The sequence below is a fragment of the Ylistrum balloti genome, unplaced genomic scaffold, assembly GCF_031769215.1.
Source record: "Ylistrum balloti isolate Yb309-2 unplaced genomic scaffold, AGI_CSIRO_Ybal_v1 Utg371912, whole genome shotgun sequence".
Taxonomy (NCBI): Eukaryota; Metazoa; Mollusca; class Bivalvia; order Pectinida; family Pectinidae; genus Ylistrum; species Ylistrum balloti.
In genome coordinates, this window is record NW_026782940.1 from 80,482 (window position 1) to 102,730 (window position 22,249).

The 22,249-nt window shown below is 32.7% G+C and overlaps 1 protein-coding gene across 1 annotated transcript in view; it reads left to right on the top strand.

Annotated features, from left to right (window-relative positions):
• Positions 1-17,620, top strand: part of LOC132563907 (multiple epidermal growth factor-like domains protein 11) — a 54,831-nt gene extending 37,211 nt beyond the window's left edge. The window contains exons 12-13 of the mRNA XM_060228667.1: positions 13,216-13,431; positions 17,349-17,620. Of these exons, the coding sequence (XP_060084650.1) occupies positions 13,216-13,431; positions 17,349-17,620 (488 nt within the window). The remainder of the gene's footprint in view (positions 1-13,215; positions 13,432-17,348) is intronic.
• The last annotated feature ends 4,629 nt before the right edge of the window (positions 17,621-22,249 follow it).

Sequence of the window (22,249 nt, forward strand, 5' to 3'; positions counted from 1 at the left end):
ATCAACATGAAATTCTACACCAAGGAGCTGAAACTGTTCTGCACCCCACTGAAGATTTACTTCTGGCAATAAAATGTCATTACTGTATTTCCTACTCCCTATCCATACCACTTGTGTTTTATTCAGATTTATTTTTAGACCAGATATTCTAGCAAAAAACATTCAATTCTTTTATAGATTCATTAATTGATTCCTTTGATCCATCTAATATAAGCGAACTATCATCTGCATATTGAGAACAAATAATTGGAAAATTGTTAACATTTATCCCTTTAATTTTTTCGTTATTTCTCAACCGGATTGCTAATATTTCCGCACAAAGAATAAAAATATACGGTGCGATCGGTCGCCTTGACGACAGCCTCTTTTAACACTAAAAAATTGAGAAAGATTACCTCCTTGGTTTATAGCAGAAATAACATTACAATGTAAAACCTTAATCCAATTCCTAATGCTATTCCCAAAATTAAAAAACTTGAAAACTTCATCAATAAATTTTCACGAGACAGAGTCAAATGCCTTTTCAAAATCTATCATAAGTAACATCCCAGGTATGTCATTTTCTTCAGTATAGTGCATTATGTCATAAATGAGCCTAGTATTTTCCCCTATATATCTACCTGCCAAAAATCCTGTCTGATCTAAGCTGATAAGAAATAGGGCGTCAGTTTTTGATGAAGTGTCTAGGTTTATTATCTTTTGGTATACAAATAATGACACCCTGTCTTTGAACAATAGAAAGTTGGCCTAATTCATAACCAAAATTGATAGATCTAGCTACAAAATCACCAAGTTGTCTCCAAAAACATTTTAAAAATTCAGTAGTGAAACCATCAGATTCTGGGCTTTTATTATGCTTGATATTTCTCAATGTCGAAGAGGCTTCGTCAAGTGTTATATAACCTTCTAAATTATTCGATTCTAACCTATTCAATTTAGGAACTTGAAAATTGTCTAAACACTCCTCAAGATCAATATCATCTATGTTAATCTCTGCTGTATATAGTTTTTCATAAAATAATTTAACTTCTTCAAGAATCTCTGTTTGATTTATAACAATATCCCCATTTTCTTTTCCTAATTTATAAAAAAACTTTAGACGTAAAGTTTCTACTCTCTAGGTTAAAAATATTTTGTAGGCTTTTCTCCTTCTTCTAACCATTTTACTCTTGATCTTACAATACTTCCCTTAATCTTATGTAGTCGAATATTTTCTAGCTCTGTTTTCTTCTCATTTAGTTCTTCAATATCTACACTATCCCTGTCTTCCAAATCTTGTATTACTTTCATTAATTCCTTTATTGAAATTTTATTTATGATTTAGAAGTGTCTCTATTTTGGTCTTTAATTATACTGAAGCACATGTATATGTAGCCGACAAAACGTTAAAGACAGCGAAGTGAAACAGAAAACGCTTACTCTTTCGGAGCACCTATCCTTACCCTTTATCAGGAGTTTTCGTCTCAGTCTTAATTTATTCATATTTTGCTGCAGTTTTACTTAATATGAATTTGATTATGATTCTGTTAACATGTATATTCTCGTTGTTTTTTAAATGTTAAATATCATACAGTTATTATAATGACCTATTTCCCATTGAGTTTAAGCTTATCAAAATTAAAGATATGCGTTCATCTTTTGAGCCCTTTATACATTTCGTCTAACCATGCTTTTTTTCACACATTATATCATATTGAACTGTCTATATCATGATTTGGTTTGTGTATCATTTGAAGAGAAATTTCATAGATATCTAAATGTATTACATCACAAATTACAATATTTTATCATATGCATATATCACAAATACATACATATCAGGTAGTTTGTAGTTTCATGCCAGGACGTTTCATTTGATTACTTCTCGTTCACGGAAAAGCACCAACAGTTTAATAAGTTTTTTATCATCTCCACTGGTTATATTTTAATCAGATATATTCTCATCTCCACTTGTTATCTTTTAATAAGATTTGTTGTAATCTCCACTGGTTGTATTTTAATCAGATATATTCTCATCTTCACTTGTTATATTTTAATAAGATATACTACTGGTGATACTTTAATGAGATAATGTGGTATATTATCATATCCACTGGTTATATTTTAATCAGATATATTCTCAACTCCACTGGCTATATTTTAATCAGATATATTACTGGTGATACTTTAATGAGATGATGTGGTATATTATCATATCCACTTGTTATATTTTAATAAGTTTTTTATCATCTCCACTGGTTATATTTTAATCAGATATATTCTCATCTCACTGGTTATATTTTAATAAGATTTGTTGTAATCTTCACTGGTTATATTCTAATCAGATATATTCTCAACTCCACTGGTTATATTTTAATCAGATATATTACTGGTGATTCTTTATTGAGATGATGTGGTATATTATCATCTCCACTGGTTATATTTTAATCAGATATATTCTCATCTCCACTTGTTATCTTTTAATAAGATTTGTTGTAATCTCCACTGGTTGTGTTTTAATCAGATATATTCTCATCTCCACTTGTTATATTTTAATAAGATATACTACTGGTGATACTTTAATGAGATGATGTGGTATATTATCATCTCCACTGGTTATATTTTAATCAGATATATTACTGGTGATACTTTAATGAGATGATGTGGTATATTATCATATCCACTGGCTATATTTTAATAAGATATACTACTGATGACACTTTAATGAGGTAATGTGATATATTCTCATCTACCTAAAAGTTGTGAAAGTTTGAAAGAATACGTTTTTACCTATCCAACGAGTCGGAGTTCGTTTGCTGGTTTTGATATGCTTAACCTTTTGAATGAGGGCGACACTACACAGAATTTCATCTTTATTAACAACCAAATACACGAATATAAATATTCAGATGACAAAGACTAGAATTCATTCAAAGCAACAATGCAAATTATTACAAAAAGTACTGCCTCAACAACGATGAATACAGTGGATCAAATATAACTTATTCTAAATTACATAGGGACAGTGAAGTAACTAAGACTTATACGTGGCCTACTTGGATACCTTTAATTCCTGTTTATGTCTATATAAACACTGCCTTCACCTTATGCATCGTTACACAATATGTAAAACGCAAGTAGAGACTTGTTCTGGGGAAACCCGAAAGTGTATAACGAAATTTGTTTAAGTTCAAGTACACGTCACACCACATTTTCATTTATTCAGCAAAATCCCAAGTTTGATACGTATACGTCAGACTTTGACTGGGATATGCTCCTGAAATCATTGTTTACTCTCCTCGCCACACCCAGCGGCTTATGATTTTAATAAACAATGCAATCAATGGTGTGTACTTTGTTTAATCCTACGGCCATGTTTAACATTGCTAACAATCGAATAGGTACTATTGGCGAGGTAGAACGAACAAGTTCGGACGGTAACATTTAGCGACACAGGTATAAATACCACTCCGTTGTAGGCACCTGTTCATTCATATAATAGTGTTAAGCATATTAAACATGTAAAATAACTTTTTTTGGCTTCATGCCGTGAACTTTTCAAAATTAAAGGAATCTTTAACTCAATGCAGTTAATATGAAGCTATTGTATTATTTGGGAATTTACATGTGTGTGCGTGAAAGTATACGATGTGAACATTAAACGTATTTATATATACAAGATATTTATGATCTGCATGGTAGCTGCGTAGTTCCGTTAGATTACATTAGTGTTCCCGATGCCTTACAACATGATCTAACACAAAAAGGACGCGATAACAGGTTCATTTTAGAAACAGATGTTCGTTAAACATTGGTTTGATTGATTTAAGCATACTGTCTTTGTTCAATATAACGAATTGAATGAGTTATTGCAACTTAGAAACGCATTCTCGCTAAACAGTGTTCTGACGAGGTCCTAAGGGTATTTTTCAAACAGTTACAGTAAACAAAGATCTGCATAATTCAACATTACAATTTTACGTTTGTATTTTATGTTTTTTTAATGTGCGGTAAATGTATATCAATTAGTTATTGTAAACAAACACAATAGGTACGATACAATATTTTAAGAGCTGCTATTCCTTCTATCTCTTGTCTACTTTTGTTTTAACATTCCGTGACAATACTTAAGATTACCATAAACGTCGATTAGCGAAGATACCAGACTATAACGATATGTATAGAAATACAAAAATGAACGCAATAGTCTACTAAGATAATGCCATATCGACTCATAATAGAGAAATGGCTTAACAAACGCAGTAATCAATCGTCCTGTCCTGCAGAATTCCCTCATCAAACCTGTATGATGATAAAATAACGATATATTTTATTGTTACCTAACTGATCATTCAAACGACACTCGCATGTGAATAGTAGGTGTGATCGGGTGCCGCACTGTTCAATCAGGTTGACTTTAGATGTTACCCGTACTCAGAACCACAGTGCACGTTTATAGGATACTTCAAGCGGTGATTAAATATTTAAGTTTATATGTATCAACTCGTTTGGCAATCAATGTAATTCAGATTATTCTAGAACTAATTCGTGATATTTTGTGTCAATGAGCAGCTCCTTCTGTATCGGGTCATCATATCAACGATCTTATTACACTTCCTGGTCTATCTATACCAGTTGTGTTCTAAACAACCATTTACATGGGTCATGCGATCGCACTTATTCTTCAGGTTAGTGATACTCTGCAGATATATGACAGGTGTCTCGTTATAGATACTAGCACACAACGGCCCTTGGAAAGAATGTGCACATTACATGCTTTTCCTATCTCCATATGAACAGCGAGGACATGCTGTGTCAGTTGAGAAAGGACTTCCCTGTGTTAGCTGGATGTCTTACTGTTTTCAGTAACGGGACAGAGCTATTCGGGATGTGTCTTTTTATGGAACATATGATTGTAATTAAGAATAAATTAAACGATAAATGATAAAGAATTTCCGAATATAAGTGCAAATTGTAGGATAGGAAATAATTTCCACGTTCATAAGATTCTAACGGCAAGACGGTTATGAGATGGCAAGCAATGTATTGACGCAGTAAGACAAATACCAAAAGCACATACGAATACCTCATAAAGTCAGCAGAGTAAGAGAAAATATCATTTACCCTTTAGTTTGTGAGATAAGGTAATCTCAAATCAAATGAAAAGATATTTTAGCTGTAAGCACTCAGCAAGCCTAGTGTTTGTCAGCTTAATTATCTTACCCTTCAAGTTGAGATACACCTACCTCATCTCCAAGAAGGCGAGGGATTCTGTTAATGTAATTTTTATTGTTTCTATTGCTTTACCTAGGACTGAGATGGGGAGGTTTCCCAATTCATATATATAGTTGAAACTCGTAGTATCGAAATCGGTTGAGTCGAAATTCCATTTGAGTCGAAATCATTTTCAAGTTCCGATTTTTCCCTTCTATATCTTAGTAATTTATTTCAAATTTCATTAAATCGAAGCAATTTTTCAGTCTCTTCAATGGTAAAGCAAAGGAAAAGTCATCCGTTGTGTCGAAATTATTTTTTGTCAAAATATCGTCACATCTTCTGACCAAATCGGTCAATATATTCACAGAGTAGAAAGTCACCTGTGCGTAATATATGGCTAATTACAGCGTATCGGTCCATCGTTCACACAACACTTGGTCTCTGGCGATTAATTACCAGTTTAATTATCAAATTAAAGGTTTGCTTCTAAATTAGTGTTACAATCATATAGCAGTTATTTACTTGTACGGTATAAAAGTAGCGCGTTTACACCACAGGCACTCGAGGCCAGGATATTATTTTTTAAACATTGATTTTTGTTTTAGCACTCATGACTGACGTTATTTAAACGAAATATCAGCAGAATTCAAGTTTATGTGCCGGTTGACAAATCCGAGGTCCACGGTCATTAAAAATACACAAGGCAAGCAACTCCAGATTTTAAAAAATCGACCCCTCGCTTGGAAACTGGCTCAAAAAAAGTAGTTATGATAAGTTCCTTGTAAAACAATATGTATCCGTAGGTAGTGTGTATATTTACCTTTTATTTGATGCATAACATTACAGGCAACGAGAAATTCACAATACGTACATGAGATTAACATCTCAATAACCGGAGATTTTATCGTCCATGTAATTATCTTTGACGGAAGTAACATGCCATTTCAAGGGCGGTCACTCCGACTTTTTGGGAGAGGAGTTCCGGATAGCACTATACCAGTGAACAGGTAAGAAAGGTTCCGATGTCATTACGCGCGTAACTTCAAAATAGATATTTTTGTTTCTACAAATACATTTGCGGGGATGGAAAAATTATGGCTGGGCAAAGAAAGTCCACATTTGCCAACTCGGATACAATATCATGGTAAGGGATTATACAGAATGCATCAACTTTCAATCAAGCTGGCGGTAATGAGAATTTTTTTTTCAAAAAAAAAAAAAAAATAGAAAAAAATCATGCAGATAATGAAAAAAGGGCGCAATTTATGAAAAATATCGTTCCTTAGATAAAGCCCTACACCGTTTGCAGCAAAAAAAATACATTGACCTTCATTCAAGGTCACTGGTCCAATGTGTTGATTTTTTAAACGACTTATTCCGATTAACCAAAAGTCCAGGGATCATGATGTTTGTTAAAATGTTTCTTGGGTGAAGGGCAACAAAGTTTGAGAAAACATATTACTTTGACATTATATTCAAGGTCATGGATAAACCCTTAAATAACATCTTCTGATAACCAAAAAGGCCTTGGGTCATGATATTTGGTCAGGAAGTCCATTGTATGGATGTTTGCCAAAACATACAGTACCTGTAGCAATACAAGCCCTTTGGGCCTTTTGGTTAATAAGTAATATGTATTTCTTTTCAAATATTCTCAATAACTTGACAAAAATCACTATGGAAAAAATCATTTAATTTCCAATTTCTAAGTTAATATATTTCCCCCACGATATTTATCATAAATTGCGCCCTTTTTTCATTATCTGCATGATTTTTTTCTATTCTCATTACCGCCAGCTTGATTGAAAGTTGATGCATTCTGTATAATCCCTTGCCATGATATTGTATCCGAGTTGGCAAATGTGGACTTTCTTTGCCCAGCCATAATTTTTCCATCCCCGCAAATGTATTTGTAGAAACAAAAATATCTATTTTGAAGTTACGCGCGTAATGACATCGGAACCTTTCTTACCTGTTCACTGGTATAGTGCTATCCGGAACTCCTCTCCCAAAAAGTCGGAGTGACCGCCCTTGAAATGGCATGTTACTTCCGTCAAAGATAATTACATGGACGATAAAATCTCCGGTTATTGAGATGTTAATCTCATGTACGTATTGTGAATTTCTCGTTGCCTGTAATGTTATGCATCAAATAAAAGGTAAATATACACACTACCTACGGATACATATTGTTTTACAAGGAACTTATCATAACTACTTTTTTTGAGCCAGTTTCCAAGCGAGGGGTCGATTTTTTAAAATCTGGAGTTGCTTGCCTTGTGTATTTTTAATGACCGTGGACCTCGGATTTGTCAACCGGCACATAAACTTGAATTCTGCTGATATTTCGTTTAAATAACGTCAGTCATGAGTGCTAAAACAAAAATCAATGTTTAAAAAATAATATCCTGGCCTCGAGTGCCTGTGGTTTACACAAAACATGAAAACATTTAGCTTGGTTGCGTGCATCTCGAGGAACGATAAAAACAACACCGTCAAACCAGTACGTACTTTTTGACGAACTCTGATCCCCACGATTCCGAGAGAAACTTATTTTGAGCTTTTTAACTTCAGGACTGTGGTTCGGACTTTTTGTCAGATTTAGTGTTTGGACTATGAAGTGCTGAAAGCTATTTTCATTGATAGAGTCCATGTCTGTCAGTGATACGTGTCTAGTGTCTGGACACTTTTTTTTCTGTAACCGGTAAAAATTTGAAATGCCATGTTTTTATATGTTTATTTTTTTCATAATAAAGTCATATTCATATAATCTGTAGCTTCATACATCGCTTCTTGTAGCGTATCAAAAGCAAATTTAGATTTTAATTGTTATTCCATAAAATATATGATGTATATGTGCTTGGTCAATAAGTGTATTGTACATGTGTGCGGGATGGATGGACGTCGGTACAAATGATTAGATTGGAGTTGTTATTAGATGTATTGTTTCGGATGAAAAAAACAATAAAAGGAGAAAGTAGAAATACTTTTATTTATTTATTTGCTGCCGTTTCAAACAACAAATTGTTTGTTCAACCGTAATCAACGTTAAGGGAAATTGATATCGCCAACCTTACACTTCGTTTGAGTCGAAGTTCAGATAAGTCGAAATATTTTCACGGTCCTTTAAATTTCGAGATAACGAGTTTTGACAGTGTGGCATCACGTCAATGATCCACACATTTGGACAAGAAGAGCATATGCCTATGAAGGTGAGCTTGAAAAGAATAATTGTGTCATCCTCCTTGTCAATAAGACCGTGGGATCTCAACTCTCAGGTAAAAACTAAGATATTTTGAAGCCTAGATTGAAACTCAAAGTCGATGAAATGGGGGCAAAATATGATCATAAGTATGAGCGACGAAGAGACCCGTGAACAGAAAATACGACCAAATGTTACGGTAAGGTAATTATCAATTTTTTCTTCGTCGTCACTTGTCAATCAAAGTTAAGTCTTTTTTCAGATCAGAAACCGATATATAGTTATATGATCAGGATTATTATTTTATTTCCCTTTTATTACGACTGTAAAACTTCCTCGTATCATCTAGTTGTATCGCATTTCCCTGATTTGAATTTCAATATAACTTTTTTTCATAAAAAAGACACAGCACCTGCTTGTAAAAAAGTCTTTATGCAGATTTAAAAAATGCGATTATTAGTTCAGTGAAATGTCTTTGCTTGACGTTCCTATAGTGTAATTTCCCTATATTTTCTGATATGAAATATGTCTATTTCAATTTTTTAAAAAAGTGTTCTAGTTACTTGATGAAGCACATCACAATAATAATAAACTTCCTGATTGATTCAGATGTATTATGTGTAAACCGAGGCACTCCTTTTTATTTATACAACAGCTTGAATGGAGGATGGAAGTTTCAAACATTTGGCTGGTGATTCTCTATCTGGTAATAACCTTGGAAATAGTCAACACGTCAGGTATTGTAATTTCTTTGATGCTGTATTTATACCCACGAAAGGTTTTAATGGTTATAACTTGACTATTCCTTGCTCGATTTTAAAATGAGATGTACGAGACGTAGATTCGCATGTGAACACTGGTGAAATTTAAATGCAAGGGAACGTTAAACGAATAATGCTCGAATGGAACATTCAAATTCACAACATTACAACATAGAAAAGCTGTACAAGATGAAATTATGTGTCAATATCTCATTTTTCAGTATATATTGAATTACTTTATTGATGTTTGGTCATTCTCATTGAGTGACGCGACAATGTGCTATATATTATACTTTAGGACACCTATTTCAGTTATTTCAACTGGTTTTTAATATTTCAGAAGAGTTATATTTGTACCATTGGCGACTTCAACACGTTTAAATGTGATATAAGAAGTATTGCCAGTATATATGATCTTGGAGCTGTTTGTTGACACTCCTTTCAGTGGTTTGTTAATGTGGCCGTGTCATTCTAAGTAAATCGATCGAAAGATATTTTACAGGTACGTTTAGTATTTCTATATGCAAATACTTGTATATAAAATATTTACTTCCTGGTATGTAGCCATGTTACTATATCCATACAACCTGGCTTCGTGTACTGTTGTGTATATTGGGTGTATATACCCTTGGTCTCATGATAACATGTTTTCTCTGTTCAGTGGAGATTTCTAAAACATCAGGTTACGTTTCAGATATAAATTTATATCTAGTTTTAACTAACATATGTATCTATATACCATCCATATTCTTCATTTTGTTAAACTGTGAGTTTACATAAACTAGTTTCTGTTCAATGATTGGAATATTCTTTTCATAATTTAACATTTTTGTCAGCATCTTGTTTAGAATTTTGATCATAAACATCTTAAATATTCTGCATTAATAAAATCTTATTGATACGTATTTTGTAGCTAAACTACAACGTTCAGTGTATATATATATTATACATGTAAACAACATGGATTTAATGTCATGAATGGGTATAGCGATTCTGTTTGTATACGTAATTAAGATAACAAGTTACCTATTAATGTATATACAGAAATTACGACACGAAGGTCATACGGGTATTATTAGTTGACATAGCGCTTGCTTCTATCCAATTGAAAACCAAAATACCTGCGCTATACAATCCTGATCGTATTATACATCGCACGTTCTTTATGAATATTTTCTTGAGTGTACATTTTCGGTCCCGGGTTATTAAGTGTTTGCTTGTGTAACGTATACACAGATATACGTAAATCTCCTCAAGTAATTCTGCAAAGAGAAAGATATTTTGTTACATTCTCACTTATTTCTTACATTTTCCTTCGGCGTCAGTAAACATAAACAAAATCATAACACCAGGTAAACTCTTTTGAAGAAAAGAAAAGTTAAAACTGCTACAATGAAGTTATTTTCAATTTATCTAAACCAAATTAATGATAATCTTAGGTATTTTCAAATTGCAAAAATGATTTTGATCATCGCTAATAAAGTTTAGAAAATGAATATGTCGCGTATATAATAATAATAGATAATAAAATCTAAACATACAGAAGAAATTCGAGGCATCCGTTTCTTATTCTGATTACTAACTTTTACAGATAGAAAAGTGATTCCAATCAATACTATAATGGGATTAATTGACCATTTTGAAAATTCTTTTAAAATAAATTATGTATGTAAAAAAAATAAGAGCAAAGGGAATGTTGGATTTCAACAGAATAAGAATTAATACCATAAAAAAGTTTACAAAATGAAAAATAAGGAGAAAAAGGACAGGTTTCCCGGAAATAAACTGATAAAGTGAATATGTATGCACAATCTTAATTTATTTGAAAAGTGAAACATTGTGCATTACTTTCTTTTAATACCATAGATCAAAGAATATGATCAACTTCATTGACTTTAATTTAGCATCACATTACACTCCGAAACAACTGTACAATGCACGTAGATACATAAACATAGTTTCGATTTGTCCCTACAATTCCTTTGTTTGGATTTAGTATGTTACTTCAGAGACAGATATTAATCTGAACGAAAACAGAAATAGATATATAGTATTATTCCATATGATCAAAAGGTACAAAGGTATCGGGATCTTATCGGCTGTGACATCACAAGTTCAACGACTGTAGTAGCTACCATGGAAATGATACGACATATTGAGACCAGCCATGAAATGGAACATCAGATCCCTAATGAATGAATCAGATAATGCCAAAGAGCATAATGTAAACGGTGTCCAGCCAAATAGATATGGCCAGAATGGAGGCAAATAACTCAATGCTGGTGATTGTAACAAAATAGGGTTTAGTGTAACACAGCTCAATTTTCATATGGGATTGTTGAAATAAGTTAGCTTAAACAATAGTCCGTTTAATGTTCAATAGTATATCAATATAACGCATATAGGTAGTTCATAGGGGTGTAGATGATTACCTGCATATATACAATTAGGTTGGTGTAGTCTTGGTTCCGAGAATCTTATCAGTGGGTGTACAGCTTTGGTCAGTAAATCAATCTCGACTTCCTTGATAATCAAACTTCGGACAGTGGCCATCTGGTAGTAGAGTAATTATTAGGGTTTATTTCAAGTAACAAATTAGCAGAGGGAATCGCAACCTTGCACATTGAGTACAGGTAGCTATACTTCAACAATCATATCATCTTGCAACAAGTGAAGTCCATATTAGGGTATGGCCGGACAAGCTTGGTCCAGGGTGAGATAAAAGGGGGTGACCTTTAGTTTAGAGGGACGGCCTTGGGAGAACCCTATAGAGAGAGCAGGAGAGCAGTCAGAGCCCTATGGATAAAGCCCTATAGCTAGCCCTATGGACAAACGGGGAGAAAGCTCAGAACCCTATGGACAGTTCTGATACGAGACACAATGTGAAGTACTAATAGCAGTATATGAACTATGTATGTTGATGAGATATTGCTTTTGTACATTATCATTATTAAACATGTAATAAACATGGCTATCACCAACAAGTACGTGTGTTTACGCCTATTGTGTTACATGATCTAAAAGGATGTTTCCTCTTCTAAACTTGAAAGACAGTGCAATCATTTCAACCTTGAATTCCTTAACTATAGATAAAACTGGCAGTTGCAGTCTGGATTATTTTCCATACAATGCGACTAAAGTAAACTCTGATTGAACTCACAGCATATATTCTCATGTTGCTGCTAACTGATTTCCCTAATCCGTCAACACTTTTAACAGAAAATTGTTAATTGAACCACTTTCATGAGCACTGAACTGGATCGTTGACCAATATGTATGAATCTCCTCATTCTGCATTTTCTATCCTTCCTTGGGCTGTACGATCCCTCTTCGGCGTCTCAACTTCTTGTTTTTGAATTTTATGATCGCGTATGGCAAGATTACTTCTAGTGTTGTTTACACCCATCTGTCCTGTATATGGTATGTTGTTGTTACTGTCAGATCATCCGGTGGATGGTAGATACCCGAGTGATACTCGGATCCAATAATTTTGATTCCTGTTACCTTGGTCACCATACTTATTTCCAATAAAAAACGACGTCGGCAACGCTCAAAGTTAACGGTACTAAGCAATGTTAGAGAATCCCATGTTTTCATAAATGGGTGAGCTGACTCCAAGTTAAATATCTGACTGTCCAAATGTCTAACATATTTTTAGAGTCAAGAGAACTCGGACTGGATAATAGTTGGATGCGTTGACAACGAAGGGTTCTATATTAAAAAGGATTAGGTACTGACCTCGGTAATAAACACCTTATTACAATAAACTAGATAATGTTTGTGGAAAAAAAATCACAAATTGGTGTTTAAGACCACGCTCAAACAAGACGAAAACAAATCGGTTGACACAGGTTATTAGCGCATCAATCATAAACGAAACTGTGAATGACAACAAACGCATTATCATGTTCGTATAACGATAAGTTAACATTGTATCATATGGAGAGGGGCTGACTATACTATTTTTATCATTCCCTCGCTCTGGCTAGGTAAACCTTGCATCATCTTTAATTGTGCTACATGTAATATATATATTTTTTTCATTTTTCGTTTTAGTGAATTTATGCCGTAAATCAGATATCAAGACAAGCCAAAGCTCCAATTATTCCGCGACGTCCACAAGTGAAAAGGCAGTAGATGGCAGGACTGATCAAAAATTTAGTAGTGGTAGTTGTATACATACACAAACAGAACCAGCAGTATCGGAAGCTTGGTGGCAAATTGACTTTGGTGGTCCAGTCGTTATTGAACATGTGAAGATATACTACAGAAGTAAGTAAGAAACAAATCATATGAAAATCTCCTTTTCTAGTGCATGTCATTTAAACGTAATACACATCCTGTAGCAAGATGGTAACATATCATTTTTTTGTGTAAGGTTGTGTTTCTATGAGGCATAATAAGTAAGGTATAAAGCCTTTTCTCATTATTTATACTTTCCGTTGATACCAGGACACATTTATACCATTGTATGATTATGAAAATAGAACGTGTATCCGGTAAACAAAATAATGATACTTAATGTGTACTGTTTATTTCAAGTATTCTCAGATAACTGTGCATTTTTTCCGCAACACATATTATGCACATACAATCTTGATATTATATTGAGTATATGAGTATGAGAATTGGGCATCAAAAATGATACGTCACTTAGATGCTAGTAATATTGCACGCCGTGTTCATAGGATTTACCTTTAACGTAATTAAAAGATCATATTCATAGACCAAATTTTAATCATTTCAATATTGCAATTAAAACGAGTAACGTTTTTTTTTTTTTTTTTTTTTTTTTTTTTTTGCGTTAGTTTTTGCCGTCCCTCGATGTCTCGACATGGTTATAGATATTCTTGTTTAATTTTGAAAAAAATGCATCTCTGTCAACGTTAGATAGGTTAACTATTCGTCAAATAAAACGTTAGCTCCACCAATTGCATAATCCCTTTGTGTTGTTTTCTACGAAACCCGATTAGTACTACATGAAAAGTAAAGGCTATCTCGTTATTACGGGTTACGTTATCTCGTTATTACGACTTAGGTTATCTCGTTATTATAAGTTTGCTAGCGATAGCTTTTTTTAATTCACAAAGTATACAATATAAATAGAAGAAAGCATAGTCTAAATGGACCAGAGTAGTAAAAACGGTGATGATAATAAAGTAACGTCACAAGAAATGAATAGTGTACTACCTGTTATATGCGTTATTAAAGAAATTAAAGTAATATCTTTTAGAATTTTTGTATGTATATATATGTATATGTATTGATTTGATGCTTATATACTTCTGCATGTTATATGTCGTATTTCATATGAGTTTCTATTTTTTTATAATCAAGCATTTGGCCTACGAATTTGTCATGTGATTTTTAGTAGTTGGGAACTTCGATAAAGCAAGTGAGTTTGGTGGATTCAACGGCAACTATTATTGAGGATGCGTCAAATAACTTAAAGCATATTCTTCTTGAAAAATATTTTGATATAGATTGTCGCTTTATACGTATTTCATGATCTTGCTTTGTTGCCCACGAAAGGATGCCGGGAAAAAAACGAAACGACGTGAAGGCGCCAAACCGAGATAAAACAGACACCAAAGAGTGAAATAAAAATGGTATATGGTTTTTACCTTGGTTTGGTGTCTTCGTCGTTTTGCTTCGGCGCTTTTGTTTGTTTTCGTCTTTTCGTTTTGTTACTTTCTGCTATTAAGGGTTCGGGTATTATCATAACAGTTTGATCAATCGTAAAGTATTGTGTTGCACAGAATGTATATTGATAAATTGAAGATAACACTCATTCTTACCTAAAATGCACGCTGCGTGAATCGATATACTGTGCTCTTTAAACTGCTACTTCTAATTAAAAGAATCCAGTTGCATGAAAGTAGAATTCGGATTCCGCTAAGTGTTACTAATTTCCATTTATGTTAGAATGTATCATAACTGTAGCAATAAAGCTGTTAAAGTTGGCCGATATATAGCGATAGATAATGCAAAAATAAATAGACAAACGAAATAAGTTAAAAGGGACATTTCTTTGTTAGGATACTAAACTTACACTCGACACCGAAACGTAGTCATCCCGTTCTCGTGATCATAAGAAATGTGAATAAATTGGGACGTGCATTGAAACACATGTAAACTGTCCCGTCGAATACATGTAAATCGTTTTTGATGGCAACTACTCTCAACTGAATTACAACACCTCATTTCAATATGTAAACGTTATGTCATGTGATCGACGTGTCAAGCTCGCTCACATATTCAGTTTTTTTTTAATTAACTGACAACAGTACTAGTTCACTTTTCTGAGACAACTTCAAACAAATACCTGACAAAGTCTTCGGACCCCGGGTTGTATCCAGTCGGGCAAGTTCTAGTTCAACGTTCTGCTCATAGGAACACTACACAAACACTGTATGACACTGAATTTCCACACCTGTCCTATACTGCGGTGAGGGGTATTCGGATGCATAGAGTCCAGCCTGATCTGTTCACAGCAATATCACAATCTTTGGAAACGTCTGGAAATGTAGGAGAACTCGAGGCAGAAATTGGTACCAAATCAGACCTTAATGATAAACTCGATTAATGTAGCTTACTGGCAACAGGGTGGGTGGGAGGGAAGTTTTTTTCCCGGCTGGCTAGTCCCGGAATATGGCCACAATAATTGGGTTGTTGGGGCGCTTGAAAGCATAAACTTTACCAGAAAACTTGTAAGTGTTATCCCCCTTCACTCAGAAAAGCTGAATAACTTCAGCCCCCTCCTGAGATGAACTGTAAGCTTGTTATTTTTTTTTTCATTTGTAAATTGATAAATGCAGATATTTCAGATTTTAAAATTACGTCGTTGATGAAGTAACACTAGCATAAAATATATAAGAATACAATATATACAATAATTCTCATCCAGTTTTGCGGTGTTTTCGGAGTAACGGACCTTCGGAATATCGAACCTGTTTCCTCTTATAAACGATAAATTTATCAATGAGTCTATTCCATATAATTATATGTAAGGTAATAACATAATTGCTATATTCTTCTCTGTACGTAAGAATGTTTATTTTTAGTTAAACAAATGAATGAAATGTTCTCAGAAGAACTTTTCATATTTTGAATGAAGAACGTAACATCATGTAGAAAACGGGAAGGCGATGGTAATTACAATACAATGAAGTATGTTTCAATCAAACAATTTGTGACCAACGTCAGGCATTAAATAATTATGTACAAGTAAACCTGAGTAATCGACACATCTTTCTGTCGAACTTTCATATCAGTCTCATTTTTATCTGCGTGTCGTATTTCTTTTTTTAAAACAATCGGGTCCACTCACGAATCGACGAGAGTAATATAAAAACCGTACAGGTACACGGTTCAATGAAATATACAAGATAGAGGTCTTGTCGATTCAAAATAGGCGTGTCTACTCTTGTTACCAAACCGGAAAGCAACAAAACGGAAAGACGAAAACTCGCCAAAACGAAAAACGAAATAACGAAAAGACGAAAACCCGGCCAAAAAAAGAGAAAAAAAAAAGAAATAACAAACAAACATTAAAAAAAAAAAAAAAAAAAAACCACGACATAAATGAATTACCTTGACACACATCATAACATCATAAGGATCAATTACGTTATACTTGACATATTTCTCGAGTTCTACACATTCTAGACACTTGATGTTTCCAATGGTAGATGCTCATTTTTTGGCTGTTAAGGTTGATGATATTAATTACCTTATCTTATGATCAAGGTCACATGGGTCAAGTATTTTAAATTATCTGAAGGGTTTTTTCAATGCCAAAGATCTACTTGGTGATGACATTTGATCAGTTACACACGTCGATCAGTTGCTATAATAACAAGAAAACATTGTGTAAAAAGTGAACTTTCGGCATCAGTAAAATATCAACATCCAAAAATGTACTTTGCGATAAACTAAGTTTATTATTTCTTCATAAATGGCAAAAAAACAATTTTGTAGTTGAATATACGTTTGGATTATGATTCTATTTACTTATTGGTATTTTCTTCTTATTTGTGTGTGCGCGTGTGTTCTCTAAACTATCGAAATATAATGCATGATTATAATTGTTGGGTTTTAATCAAAGTAATATTCAACTCAAGGATTACGTCAAAAAATATTATCAAAACATTATTTTATCTGACTTCATTTTACTTTATTTTTCATAGATGATTCCTACGAACAGTCAAAGCGATTTGGTGGCTTTCAGATATACCTGTCAAATACAACAGATTGGAGAAACAGTGACAACTGTCATACAGATACAACATCTGAAATGCAATTGATGAACCTTGCTCCAGAAATTCAATCGTGTACAGGCAACACAATCTACCTGACTATCTATGTTGATCGACGACCAAACAAACCTTACAGTTGGTATTCTGACTACGCTATCCTCGAACTCTGTGAAGTCGAAATTTATGGTGAGCTCATTCAGTAAGAAAATATCGTTTACTGATATATACATATATAGTATGGACGGGAATAATGTCATAAAACACACACACAAATAATGAACAGCTTCAGTCAGCCGGGTTGCCGAAACGTTTAGTTCTCTCTAGACTGTGAAGTTCTGTCGTAGTGATCAACTTGAAATAATTTCACCGAGAAAACACTTTTTTTTTCACCGAGAATTCACATGAACACTTAAGTATCCTATAATTAACAATGCAAATGTCAAATACAATTTACAAACATATTGATTCAATGACTTGAAATAAATGAATAAACAAACTAGATAGAAGCACGCTTTTCCTCCGAGAAAACACAATATTTACTTCAGTACATAGAAACATGCTTAACGTAGTGTATAATTCATATGCCATACATAAAAATATGCATCAATGGTCTAAAAAGGACAAAGAAAAAATGGTAATCGTAGTTTCCGTCACTCTTAGTTAACAATATATTATATAAAGAAGACTAACTTAAAGAGTATCCTAAGCAAAAATAGAAATTGATAAAGTATTATTTCTGATGATCCAAAATTAAGAAAGGTTGAAAAGATAGGCCGGCTAAATACCGCGATATTTACGAATAAAGTGTACGATTTTTACCTGTCCTTCTACTACTAATCAACATAAACGTAACTCGTTAAATTGGACCCTATTGATTGCAACGTCACAAAATTGTATCCAAATTGAACGCAGAATTCAAAGTAGTAAAGTCTGAGATAAAAATATTCGTTTAATCGGTAAAAAGATGGCGCTAAAAAGTAGCGAAAACGTTTTCACAAGGATAAAGACAAACACACTAAGCATTATTTAAACGCGGGTCTATATACACTGCATTATTTGCCATGTAAAAAGGAAAGGAAGTAATGTCATAATTTAAATTGTAAAAAGTCCTTTCTTTATCTATGTAGCACTTTGGTTTAACATACAGAAGTAAACCTCAACGGCATATAGCACATAAGTAGCTGAAAAGTTCGAATATCATTGGAGGTTTTCTTGCATATTTCTATTGGGCTGTTTTGGCAGCTTTGAACTGATGACGTCACAGATGCGGGCGACCCATACCGAGGCGATCGCCACTGGGTCAAAGATGTACTTTCAGATAAATCATAGAATCGGAGAAAATTAACTATGACGTTTGTACTTTAATATATAGATATGAAAATAATTATTAATTTTCCGTGATCTTTGCTTACTAGTTCATGCATACGAAGATTTTATCCTTTCATTATATACCACTGCATAACTGTATTGAAATACCAATAATTGATACACAATAAAAAAGCACACATCATTACGCATATATTCCTGTTTTTACTTCAATCAGAGTTATTTGTTATATATATATAAACCATTAATCATTGTATGTATGCTTTATCATGTAAAGAACTGAGATTATATGTGGTGGAAATATCAGGTATAGATATGTCTCTATCGCTCTTCATATTTACAATGTTAGAAATTATTTTAATTCACATACAGTTACGTTTTATTTGGAATATTTATATAATAATAAATCAGACAGAAAAATCTTAATCCATTTTAGACACAAACAACAATAAGTATTATTATTATATTATTACGACATTGCTTCATGTGTCCCTACGTATTTATTACATACATGACTTTCAGGTTGTCCACTGGGAAAATTTGGTAACAACAACTGTGATTCGACCTGTAGTACAACCTGTGTTAACAACTCGTGTCACCCTGACACTGGTCGATGTACATGTAAGTTAATAATTCGACACCTCGGGTGGTTTGATTTAAACTTATGATTTAATGAACCCTTAATGAATATATAGATGACGTACATCCATTGAGTCATTCTATTGTTTGGGAACTTCAAGATAGTTACTATTGTCATAAACATTCGAGTCTAAAGCCAAAGAATATAACATTATATAATATCCATAATATGCAGTGGTAATAGGCTAAGGGTCATAATGTGTCATTTTAATCTTCCATGTAGAATTATTTTGTTTGGATTCGTTAAAATCATTAGAATGTAAAATTATGTCTGAAAATAATTATCAATAAATAAAGGAATCAATATGTCTATACTTTTTTTTCAAAACTTTTATTAACAAAAGACAATGGCATATACAATACATGCAAAACATGGACATACTTTACATATACAGTAACAATACAAAACAATTTTTAACATTGATATACCAATAAGCTTGACATTAATACGATAACACACACATATATATATATAGATATGTAAATCACTACCTGATTGAGAAAGTAAGGCTGTCACTATGCTGTGTAGGATGTAGTTTTGTCCCTTTAAATGTTCAGGGGAGACCATTTTGCTTGATATTTTTCAAATGAATTATTAATTTTTGAAATAAATTTTTCAGGTTCATTTTGTTGATAAATGAGAGTTTTACATTCTTTAAATGTTGGTTGAATTTCTTTGTATCGGCAGATATAAATGTAATATTTCATGGTTAGGATCAGATGATTTATAACTTTTGGGCCCTTTTCACAAATGAAGAGTATGTCATAAGCATCGAAAAAATCAATTGCAAAATCATCACTTACTGAATTTATCCATACCTTAAATTCATTCCAAATTCTTTTAACAATTACACAATTGAAAAACAAATGTATTAGTGTTTCAGTTTCATTTTTACAAAATGTACATTTATCATCACCAGTAATTTTGATTTTATATAAAAACTTCTTAGTAGTCAAAATTCTGTGTAGTAGTTTAAATTGAAAATTTTGCATTTTTGTTTCTGTTGTACAGTATTTTGGTAATGTATATATTTTACTCCAACCTATCTTAGTTTCTATGTTCACATTTAAATCTCTATTCCATTTGGCTTGTTTTCCTACAGGATCTATCTTATGTTTGTTCAGTAAGGATTTATATACAAATTTCAAGTCATTTTGAACCATTATTTTCTGAAAATCAGATAAATTTGCTTCATCATTAGGAGTAATTGTATCTCTATTTTGTCGTAACTCATGTAATTTATTTTTGGAAATTTTACTTGTCAGAGCAAAGTATTGAATAAAGTTCATAGTCGGACATTTAACTTTAATATTTTCAAAATTTAGAAAATAAAATCTATTATCTAACAGGTCTTTAATCTTTTCAACCCCAGATTGTTGGAATGCTATAAATTGTTTGAAATCTTGAAATGGAATATAGTTTAATATATCTTCATGTAATAAGTCTATAGGTTTATCTTGGGATTTTTTAAAATCTATCCATGCTAAAAGTGTATCTTTCCAAAAAGGATTTGATATTTTTAAAATTAAATATTGTTAAAATTCCAAATTCTCTCGTTACCAAATTGATTAAGTAAGGTTTTAGTCAAAGTTTGCCATTGGCCATCACCTGTGTATAATCTTTTCAACCATTTTACCTTTAAGTATTTAATAAAGCTTTCTATGTGTATCATTTTCAAGCCACCTTCATCATAATCAAGTATCAAAGTGTTTCTTTTAATCATATCAGGTTTGTACCCCCATATACATTTATAAAAAACAGAATTAAATTCTTGAAGCCATTTTTTCCTGGGTTTGGTAAAGAGTAAAATAAATGTGTTAATATGGGTAATGCAAGTGTTTTGACTATTGTGATTTTTCCAATAAGTGAAAGTTTACGTCTCGACCACATACCTAATAGTTTTTTAATGTTAGTTAGCTTATCCTTAAAATTGATTTCAATAATTTCAGACAATTCTAATGAAAAGTTTATTCCCAAAAGTTTAAATTTATCAGTTGACCATTGAAGGTTAAGCTCGGGGCATAAGATCCTATCTGAATATTTAATCCACATTACCTTACATTTGTGTATATTAAGTCTAGGACCAGACACCAAGGTGAAATATTGAAAAGTTTTAATTGTATTTGAAAGTGAGTTTTCAGAACCATCCAGAAACAGAAAAGCATCATCCGCATATTGCCCTAGTAAATATTCTTTGTCTTCTATCTTTATACCTTTGATTCCATTGTTTTTCTTGAGTGCTAAACCTAATATTTCGACTCCAATTATAAACAAGTATGGTGAAACAGGGTCAGCTTGACGACAACCCCTCTGTATATTAAAAAAATCTGAAAAATGCCCATTATTAATCATCCTACTTTTAGTATTATGATAAAATGTTTTGATCCATTGAATAAAATACTCACCAAAATTAAGAGACTGCAATGCTCTATATATAAATTTCCACTCAACTGAGTCAAATGCTTTCTCTATGTATGTCTTTATTAGACGGGCTGAGATTACAAGTATTTCTAGAAGGAATGTAAATAATTCTATACAGGATTTTGGTACAAGGACGAACTTCACTGTTTCTTGTACTTTAGATAAACAGAGATGTATAGCACTTGATCGATAACCATGTTGTTTAAGCAATAGAGGTAACGTTTAATATTTTTATAATGTCAATAAATCTTTCCTTCGTTGATTGCACGAACGTAAAAGCAAATTCAGACTACGATAGCAATATGATACTGATTAGTCTTGATATAGAAATATATTCTCCAGTTAGAGAACGTAACTGTTACCAATAACTGTTACTTATTTTCAAAATCAGTACAAAACAAATCTCGCGTTTTAAAGTCTCTCTCTCTATCTCTCTGGTGATACA